A 10,883-nucleotide genomic window follows, 5' to 3' on the forward strand; every position below is an offset into this window, starting at 1 on the left:
TATAATTTGTGATTTATTCATTAAAAGCTACCAAAAAGCTTGACTACCTAAAATTCAACAACCCATCGGGAGAAAAACATCCAAGTTAAAGGACATAAACTAGGAAAAAAATATTCATGGCACGTATAAGAAAGCTTAAGTATCCTCAATATGGGATGAACACCTTCAGGATTAAAAAACTAAATATTTCAGTTGGAAAGAGATTACAGAGACAAACAGGCAATGCACAGGAAAAAAAAAGGGCCACAGACAGACCAAAATATTCACAGTCATTAGTATTAAAGAAATGCAAATCAAAACAATGGGCTACAATTTTTTAGATGCTGGTCAATTTGACAGCTTAAAAACGTTAACGCTGTTTTAACAAGGGTACAAAATGAGTAGTTTTCAAACACTGCCAGTAGGAGAATAACGTGGCAGCTCGCTGGAACACGAGAGGGCAGGAAGTTGGAAAAGCTACCAAAACGAGCATACCATTTGACCAGCAATTCCAAATCTTGGCCTATAACCCCAAATAAAGTTTTAAACAAACATTTGGCCACAAGAACATTTACTCTAGTTCTGTTCGTATAGGTGAAAGGTTTAAAACCACTTATTCAACCAGGAATTCTTAAATCAGTTATGCTATAGCCACACAGTGACTACACCAGTAACATTTTTAAAACACATTGACTGACTTGTGACATGATTGGAACATAATAAAAGAAATGTAGCAAATTACAAAACAGCCAGGATCCCAACGTTGTAAAACCACCTGACTGCTTGAAGGTGTGCCTAGGCAAGAACACCGTTTCCACAGCAACATCAAGTTTCATGGATGACAGTCTCAGGATGGGTTTGTTTGTGGGAATACTTTCTTTCTTTCTTTCCTTTCCTTTTTTTTTTTTTTTTTTGCTTTTCTTTAGTTTTCAGGGTTTTTTTTTCCTGACATGAATAAATACTGCCTCAGTAAAATGAAGAATCCTCAAGTTATGTTTTAATTTTAAAAAAAGCAAACTTGGGGGCACCTGGGTGGCACAGTTGGTTAAGTGTGTGACTCTTGATTTCGGCTCAGTTCATGATCTCACGGTTCATGGGACCGAGCCCCATGTCAGGCTCTACGCTGACAGTGCAGAGAATGCTTGAGATTCTCTCTTTCAAAATAAATAAGCGTATAAAAATAAAAAGGCAAACGTGAAGTTACATTGTGTAAGTCTTCAGAAAGTACTCTATCTTGTCCAAAACTGCTTATTTATTGGATGGTTGAATGGTTTGACTTCTCAGTACAGATTTATTTTATAAAACTGCTCCCCCCAAATTACTAGCTCTGGCTGATAAGAATTAACATGGCTGAGTTAATATGAATTCTGTCAGATATCCAAAATGGTGAAGAGACAAGGAATTTTTCATGCTTATTTTTTTTTTTAATTTTTTTAACGTTTATTTATTTTTGAGACAGAGAGAGACAGAGCATGAACGGGGGAGGGACAGAGAAAGAGGGAGACACAGAATCGGAAGCAGGCTCCAGGCTCTGAGCCATCAGCCCACAGCCCGACGCGGGGCTCGAACTCAAGGACCGCGAGATCATGACCCGAGCCGAAGTCGGACGCTCAACCGACTGAGCCACCCAGGCGCCCCTCATGCTTATTTTTAAAAATCTTTGACCATGCTTAGTTAAGAAAGCAACTCCACACTGGGAAAGTTCATAATTAAGGTCATTTGATGTACACTTAGCAAGAATCTTCAGCATTACGTAAACAACTTACCCAAGTTCTGACCACCACTCCCTCCCAAACCAGAGGAGAAAATGTCAGGAATTCAAATAAGGAATAAAAAAATGTTTGATTCATCTTTCAATACCTTAACGAAATGAGAAAGTCACCCAAGCTAATGTTGTCTAGAGTGAACAGCATACACAAACCAGAAAAATTAGAAACAGACTAAAATCTGAAGCATGGGGGAAAGCATTACTTTAGAAAGTCAAAGATTGGCAAAACCAGAACCCACTGCACAGACAGCTGACAAACAAGGGGTTCCATCAGAGCTCTGTGACCTTTTATCTGGTCACAACTGTGAAACCAGGATCATTCAAACTGCAGTCAAATCATCTGTCAAACTAAAACATCAGGGTATTAGAACAAGTTTCCTCAAATGTTAGGGCTCACCAAATCTGCACCCTATTGGAGAGTGATATTTTAATATTGAAGAAATAATAGCAATCCAAGATGCTGCTTTAATTTAAGTCACCTACCAGATGGCAATTTACTTTCCAACGTCACGTTTGCTTCTTGCGCTGCATAATCCTCAGGAACTTCCGTGGTTTTTACTCCTCTTCTTTGCCTGATGGATATCATGGTGTCAAAGACTTGCGTGCATTGTTCTTCCAACCACTCCTACAAACAACATACAAGTAAACTGCCCATCCATACGCCAGTACCGTCTCCCCACCACACGCTCTGCTCCTCTGTGACTTGGGAGCCTCGTCCCTGGCTTAGCGTGCCCTCCCACTTTCCCATCAAATCTTTACCAGCCTTCAAAGCTCCTGTCACGGCACAACACAAACATTTACTTAATACCTATTATTAAGAGTTAAGAACACAGGTAAGCATCCCAGACAAGCCCCTGCCCTTCCTCCAAGAAACCCTCCTCTCTCGGTTGTGCCAGCCACTGCTGATCTTTCTCCATCCCGAGCCACTGCAGTTACCACGCAATTGGTCACATAATTACGCAGTCTTATATTACGTTCCACGGTTCCATACTATTCGGTAGTAAATCTGTTGATAGCCTGATTCTGAAGAAGTGAAATATTGTTTCGTCTTAGGTATCTGAATTTTAATACCGACGTTCTTTAAAACAATTCACACTGGAAACTTTAGGAATATGCCTGAGTGGTGATGGCAGCGGGGGTGTGCCAATCAGGGCAGCTGCTATCCCAGGGAGCAACAGTGGGAGTAAAGGCAGGGTGCAGGAGCCTGGTTTGGAAGCAGTGAGTGGGAGGCGAGGGAGTGGTGGCAGTGAGTAAGCTGGCGACGGTCCCCAGGAACATCTTGCTTCACTTCTCTGAATAATGAACAGCGTTTTACTAATTACTATTAAATATGCCCAGTTACCGGACACGATTGTTTGGGCAGTTTATTAATAACCACCTTGCTCTAGAGAAAGAACAATCCAACCAACCAACATTATACAATTTATTCATTCATTCATAAAAAAAAAAAAAAAAAATGTGAGACGCAAAAACAGTTAAGTACAAGCACCGAAAATGAATCTGGACCAGCGAGGCAGGAAAAAGGGAGTGTTAGGCAAAGCCGTACTGCATTCATTAGATGGACTTATCCCCCAACTGGATAACTTGGATTCTTAGCCAAGAATCACGTCCTCCTAAGGGCTCGGGAAGGAGTTATAAATATCCCACATCGGATACACTCTAACAAGTCAGGACAGAAGGGCAACAAACATTTCCGCGCCAACTCTGTGTCGGGCAATGTGATAATCGCACCAACTGGGGAAACAAAAGTTTCCCCATAATCAAAGGGAATGCCATCTTCGACGTTGGAAAAGGGAAGTGAGAGCGACGCTCGTCCTCTACTCGGAAGGACCAGCACGCACAGAGCGACCGGGCACTGCAGGGCACGACACTCAGCTTCCCGCCGCACCCCAGCCTCACAGCGCCGAGTGTCCCCACCGGACACCGAGGGGCCGGCAGCGGCCGCCCAAGTTCAGACACTTGCTCCAGCTCGGCAGAGTCGTGCGGCCGCGGAGGCCAGCACCAACCAGGCCCTCCCTCCGCCCGCGCGGCAGGAGCCCGAAGTAGTCCGCGAGCGCCGCCCCGCCCCGCCCTCGGCAAACTTCCTCACTCCCGACCTGCCGCCCCCCGCCCCGCCGTTCGAGCGGACCCGCGAGCGCCGCGTCCCCCACCCTGGCGCCCCAGGGCGCCGCGGGGCCCGGGCCGCGCCCCCCGATTGCACGACGCGGCGGGACGACCCGCAGGCACCCGGTCGTTGCGGCTGATTCGGCGGAACATCGCAACGCAGGGCGCAGCCCGACCAGCCGCCGAAGCCTCGCACCCGCGCGTCCCCTCGCTCCGCCCGCGGCCCGACACGCAGTCACAGACCTGCGGCCTCAGCCGTCCTGGCGCGCAGCTCCGGGCGGGGAAGGAGGCCGGCCGGCCGGGGGTGCAGGGCCGAGGGCCGCGCAACTGCCCGCGATGCACCGTGAGGACAGGGAGGACCAGGCCGCGGCCACCGTGCAGCGAAAGAGCTTTGCGCGACACCAGAGAAATGGGGGACTGGGGGGCGTCCGCGGCCCCGAGGAAGGGGCGCGCCAGGGAGGCCGGGCCGCCGCGGGCGCGCCCATAGGTCCCGGGAGCCGTCCGTCAGCTCAAGTCCCCGCCCTCTCCAGGGGCGCCCCGCCCAGTCTCGTGCGGCGCCGGCCGGAAGGAAGCGGCACACTTCCGCTAGCCCCGTCCGCCCCGCCCGCCCCGCGTCCAGCCCCTGCGTGCCCCGAGCACACAGACCCCTGACCCGCGCGGCGCTCCCGCGAGCGTACGCGGCTGCCCTCCTCAGCCGCGGGGTCGCCCGCCAGCCCCAGGGCAGAGCGAGAGGTGGCCACCCGGGGGAGGAGGGGCCCGTCTCCGAGGAAGGGTCGCCTCAGGTGTGCTTGCAAGAGACCGCGAAACCTTTTGCTTGTTCCCGTAGCTTCCTGCTCCCGGGTGCTGGTGGATGCGGGGGGCTCGGTGAAGGGTCTGGCGGACTGAAGCAGTTGACCGCTCGGGCCTCTCCCGCCTCCAGCGTCTCAGGCCTGTGGCGCCTTGTTTGCAGGTCTTGGCAGCCCCCCAGGACCCAGTGGCCGCCGGTGTGTGCTTGGAAGGCGCTTCCACTGCGGTAGAGAGCACCCGCAGAGACACTTTGGCCTCTCCGGCGACTCCCCGCTACCCCTACCGTTGGGGTGGGGGCGGCGCGCCCCTTCCTTAATCTTGCCTTCAAGGATATGCTTCTCTTGGTCTCCAGGACTAGAGTGAAGCCTTTTTTGAGGGCAGGTACTGTGCTTTTATCTGGGTATCTTTTCTTTTTATTTATTTATTTATTTATTTTTTTAATTTTGGTTATTTATTTATTTTGAGAGAGAGCATGAGCAGGGGAGGGGCAGAGAAAGAGAGAGAGAATCCCAAGCAGGCCCCGTATTGTCGGCTTAGAGCCTGACTCTGGGCTCGGAAGTCACGAAGCATGAGACCTTGACCTGAGCGGAAGTGGGACCTTTCACAGACTGAGCCACCCACGCGCCCCTACCTGGCTACGTTTCTTAATCACACTGCATAGAAGGGTAGATGAAGCTTCTGTCAGCAGATGCCCAGGCCACATGTTTAAGTTAAGGAATGGTCGTCTGGGTCCTCCACCTGTGAAAAGACTGTCCATCTGGCTAATTCCAACACGAAATTATTTTATCCAGGAAGTCAGTCACCCCTGTTGGGTATTTTCTCCTTCTCAGTGCGTCTGTTGCTATTAATAACAAACACACATTCTGTGCGAATGGATTGAGGTATCTGCTGGGTGGCTTTAAGAAAAATAAGTGTCAGCTGTTTTTTCAGATGGCATTTGTCATGTTTTAACTTGGTTGCTGGTGTCTTTGATGTTCCAGACTTGAGAGCAGAGCTTGTATTTGTAATCCATCTTTTTCGCGTTTAGATGCCTTCCATAAAATACTTTTGGGTGCTTAATAAATACATATGTGACCTGATTCCTCCTTAAATAGAATTTTCCCCCTTCTTTTTTTAAAAAAAAAAATTTTTTTAACGTTTATTTATTTTTGAGACAGAGAGAGACAGAGCATGAACGGGGGAGGGGCAGAGAGAGAGGGAGACACAGAATCTGAAACGGGCTCCAGGCTCTGAGCTGTCAGCACAGAGCCCAACGCGGGGCTCGAACTCGTGGACCGTGAAATCATGACCTGAGCTGAAGTCGGACGCTCAACCGACTGAGCCACCCAGGCGCCCCGAATTTTCCCCCTTCTTATTGTATATAGGGTTTTTTCCAAGATTGTGTATTTCTAAAATTGTGTGCTCTGGGGAAGAATGTGTCTGTGGTGCAATGTATGTCCCTTGAGTAAAGGAAACAGTCCTCAATATCAGCTCTTTGTTTTAGTATTAATGAAATGGTTTTTCCAGCAAGATAAAGCTTTGAGACTTACTTTTAAAAAGTATCTACTGCTGAAGGTTAAGTCTTCAGAATTAATAAATCAGTTAAGAATGAGTCCTGGGGCGCCTGAGCAGCTTAGTCAGGTAAGCGTCCAACTTCAGCTCAGGTCATGATCTCGAAGTTTATGAGTTGGAGTCCCGCATTGGGCTCTCTATTGATGGCATAGAGCCTGCTTTGGATCCTCTGTCTTCCTCTCTCTGCCCCTCCCCTGCTTGTGCACGCGTCTGCGCTGTCAAAAATAAACATTAAAAAATATTAAAAAAAAAAAAAAAAAGGATGAGTACTTAGCTTTGATACAGTAACCATGGGGGTGATGGGTAACTAGCAGGCCCTGCCCTCAATGAGCTCTGGTCATGGACTGACTCCAGTGGTGTTCAGGAATACTTCTTGTTTGCATTATGTCTTGAAATCCATATGGATTTCTCCCTGTTGTGGCCCGCAGTGGTTAAGCTGTGGTCTTGTAGAAGTGTGCAATTCAAACTGTGGTCTTGGGGACCTGTGGCATCACTGTCACCATCTCCAAGGAGGTTGTTGGAAATGCATATTATCAGATCCTGCCCCAGACCCACTGAATCATAATCTGTAGGGATGGGGTCCAATAATCTGTTTTAAAATGTTCTCCGTGTGAGTCTGTGCTCAGTAAAGTTTGAAAGCCACAGCAGAACCTCGCTATTCAAAATGTGGGCCAGGGGTATCAGTATCGCCGGGGACTTTCTTAGAAACTCAGGCTCTCAGGCCCTCCCCTACTGAGACCTACTGAGCCAGAATCTGCATTTTACTAGAGTCCCCAGGTTATTTGTACATCACACTTGGAGAAGCACCACACCAGAAGTCATCGATGCTATTGACATCCTTCCTATAAAAGTACTCCGCCTTGGGACCGAGGGAGAGCGCTCTTTTTCCTATCTGATACACAGTGTTCTGTTTTAAATTGCTTGGCTTAGTGGTGTGACCACTGTTGATCACGGCGGTATCTTCTGTGACAATAGACTCCTGGTGTTCCTATTAACCTTTCTGGCATTCCTTTTCAGTCTCTTGTAAACTCTTCCTTTTCAAAGCAACGGTTCGCTGGTTCATGGCTCCATTGTCCACTAATGTCCTGATGGCTCATACGTTTTTATGTCCAGGCATATATTCCCTGACCTCCAGGTCCCATGTGGCCACTGATGATTCAACGTTTCCATGTGTAAGCATCTCAAACTCATTAAAAACTTTTTCTAATCCCCAACCTGCTCTTCATCCCGTGTGCCCCATTCACCTGATTGGTCAAGTCACAACCCCAGGAGCCAAACGTGGTTCCTTCCTGTTGTGTAATCCACGTATCTAAACATGGAGTCCTATTGGACTTTTTCCTAAATATCTCGGAAGCTCCCTGATTTTTCTCCCCCTCTATTGCCATCCCTTCTAATCCAAGGTACCATTCCTTGTCAGGATCACTTTAATGGCCTCCTAACTGATGGCCTGACCTCCATCCCTGCCCCCTGTCCTTGTCTATTCATTCCACCCTCCGTGTAATAACCAGAGCGATCTTACCAGCTTCATATAAAAATCAAGCTCCTTAACACAGCTTGGAATTACTGCCATGAATCGGCCTCCATTTATCTCTCCAGCCTCATCTCTACTTCCCATTCTTAAATTTCTGTTGGAGGTTTTGCAAGTGTCTCCTTGCACTCTCTCTGACCTGACTAACATGCCAGTCAGTCTTCAAATTTCCCAGTTTCAGCCGTAGCCCCTCTTGGATCGGTCACTTAGGGGCCCCCAGCCACCACGTTGTGAGGACATTCAGCCAGTGGAGAAGGCCACTTGGGCAACAACTGGCCTCTGGCCAACAACCAGCGCCCCCTTGCCAGCCATGTGAGTGAGCCACCTTACAGGAAGGGTCTGCCAGCTCCAGGGCAACCTTCAGACACTGCAGCCTCATGAGATGTCCTGAGCCAGAAATGCCCACCTGCCACTCCCAAATATCTGACATGGAAATAACAGGAAAAGAAATGTTTACTGTTTTAAGCCATTCCGTTTTGGGGTAATTTTGTTACACAATGATAGGTGATCAATCCTGTAATATTCTTCTGTGGCGGGGCGGGGGGGAGGCGCCTGGGTCGCTCAGTCGCTAAAGTGTCCAACTCGATTTTGGCTCAGGTCACGATCTCACGGGCGTAGGATCAAGCCCTGAGTTAGGCTCTGTGCTGACAGTGTGGAACCTGCTTGGGATTCTCTCTCTCTCTCTCTCTCTCTCTCTCTCTCTCTCTCTCTTTCTCTCTGTCCCTCCCGTTTGTGCACGCTCTCTCTCTCTAAGTAAATAAATAAATAAACAAACCTAAAAACAATTGCTCTGCATGGATATATCATAATTTTATTTAACTATTCCCCTCGGATTGGACATTTAGGTTATTTTTTAGTTTTATCCTATTACAAGCAATGCTGTCAAGAATATCCTTATATTTATGTAATTCTTTAGGACATATTTCTGGAAGTAGAATTGCTAGAATTCCTATTTTAAATTATGATAGGGCACCTGGGTAGCTTAGTCGGTTGAGCATCCGACTTTGGCTCAGGTCATGATCTCGTGGTTTGTGAGTTCGAGCCCCAAGCCGGGCTCGTTGCTGTCAGTGCAGAGCCCACTTCAGATCCTCTGTTCCCCCTCTCTCTTCCCCTCCCCTGCTTGTGTTCACTCTCTCTCAAAAATAAACATTTGAAAATACTATGATAAACATTGGCAAACTACTTTCCAAAAAGGTTAACGATTCTACACGTCCACCAATGCGTGTTCCACTGCTTATCTCTTTGTGCCTTTGCCAACAATCCAACAACGGATGTTTTTAGTCATTGCCGATCTTCTGTGACTAGTGAGGTCTCACTTTTGTTATTATTATTACTAAGTAGGCTTCACCCCCATCTCAGAGCTCAACATATGGGGCTCAAACTCACGACTCTGAGATCAAGACCTGAGCTGAGGTCGAGTTGAACACTTAATCGACTGAGCCACCCCGTATCCTATCAGGTGCCCCGAGGTATCATTTAAATGCTATTTGTGAGGTGGAGACAGTTGTATCACGGGCTTATTGGCTGTTTGTGTTTCTTTTCCTATGATTTGTCTTTTTGTGTTCTTTGACCAGTCATGGATTTAATCTTGATGTGAAGGGAGTATTTACAGATTATAGAAATGAACTTTTTGTCACATACCCTGCAGAGTACCCTGCAGAGGTTTCCTCCTTATTGTATGCCTCGTCAGGTGTCTTTTGTTACGCAGCAATTTTTCCATTTTTATATTGTCAAATCTATCACCTTTCCCTTTATAGCTTCTGGGTTTTTCCATCATGCTTAGGAAAACCTTTCTCACTGCAAGATTGTAAAAATTTAAAAATACTTTCTTCCAGTTTTTAAAAATATGGCATCTTTTTAATATGGGGTGAGATGGCGGTCTGATATAATTCTTTCTGGCTGGTTGGTCAGCTGTTTCCCCATTATTCTTCGAATTACCTGTATCACATACTAATTCCTGTATGTATATGGCCTGTTTGTTAACTATTATGTTTAAGTGACTTTAAAAAGGAACTCTGTGCAACAGTTCCACATATTTGTAACTACTGTTTCTTTATAGAAAGCCTTTCATACTTGCGAGAACAAGTGCCCCCTTTATTATATTTCTTTTCTTTTTAAAAAAATTTTTTTTAAAAAATCTTTATTTATTTTTGAGAGAGAGACAGAGTGTGAGCAGGGGAGGAGCAGAGAGAGAGGGAGACCCAGTATCTGAAGCAGGCTCCAGGCTCTGAGCTGTCAGCACAGAGCCTGATGCGGGGCTTGAACTCACGAGCTGTGAGATCTTGACCTGAGCCAAAGCCGGACGCTCAACTGACTGAGTCACCCAGGCGCCCCCAGTATATTTCTTTTAAACACATGTCAGGGCATCTGGGTGGCTCAGTTAGGTAAGCATCCGACTCTTGATTTTGACGCAGGTCATGATCTCACGGTTCGTGGGTTCGAGCCCTGCATCGGGTTCTGTGCTTGTCAGCCCAGAGCCTGCTGGGGATTCAATCTCTCCCTCTCTTTCTCTGCCTCTCCTCTGCTCTTTCTTTCTCTCTCAAAAATAAACACTTCTTAAAAAGTCACATGTTTTGGCAAGTTTTACATATCTGTTGGCTCAGATGAACTCCAGCCATTTATCAGTTTCCAACAAAGAATCTATGGAGGTTTTTACTAGAATTGTATAAAATTTATAGGAACGTTTGGGCAAAGTGAGATCTTTTTAAGACTGGGTATGCTATTATAGGAACACCTATGCATTTGGAGACAGTTTGGCCAACCACATATGTTTTTCTAACAGTGCTCTCATGCACTTCGTGTTTTTCCCTCTTGTCCACAACGGTTGGCTTTTCACGTGTCTTGATAAAGGAGCAGACTTTTTGCTGACATACCTTTATCAGATAAAAAAGTTTGTCCTCTCTGTGTCAATGTATACACATACATATATTTAACTGAGGTAAATACAAAGGGAAGTCCTAATATGTTCTGCCTGCATTCCACTGGATTGTTCTATACACCTCTTATGTACAACCCACACCAGAGGCTGCAGACAGGCTGTGCCTGCATCATCCTTTGGAGCCTGGCTCAGTGTGCTTCGTCTTAGGGAACCTGTGCCGAGTCAAGGGTCCACTTCCTCAGTGCACACAGATCATTACAGAGTTGCACAGGCATTGACGTTACACTGGA

At 47.0% G+C, this 10,883-nt stretch overlaps 1 protein-coding gene across 5 annotated transcripts in view; it reads right to left on the reverse strand.

Moving 5' to 3' along the window:
• DPY19L3 (dpy-19 like C-mannosyltransferase 3) overlaps positions 1–6,281 on the reverse strand; it is a 78,690-nt gene extending 72,409 nt beyond the window's left edge. For 3 of the 5 annotated variants that reach the window (XM_042920551.1, XM_042920548.1, XM_042920546.1), the window contains exons 1-2: positions 4,094–4,330; positions 2,231–2,372 (exon numbers count right to left, since the gene is read on the reverse strand). In XM_042920551.1, coding sequence (XP_042776485.1) covers positions 2,231–2,333 — 103 coding nt within the window. In that variant the 5' untranslated portion in view covers positions 2,334–2,372; positions 4,094–4,330. Of the gene's footprint in view, positions 1–2,230; positions 2,373–4,093; positions 4,331–6,165 lie in introns of those variants that run through there. The other 2 variants (XM_042920550.1, XM_042920549.1) reach the window with 2 other exon arrangements.
• Between the last annotated feature and the right edge of the window lie 4,602 nt (positions 6,282–10,883).

This window comes from Panthera leo, chromosome E2 (genome assembly GCF_018350215.1).
Source record: "Panthera leo isolate Ple1 chromosome E2, P.leo_Ple1_pat1.1, whole genome shotgun sequence".
NCBI lineage: Eukaryota > Metazoa > Chordata > Mammalia > Carnivora > Felidae > Panthera > Panthera leo.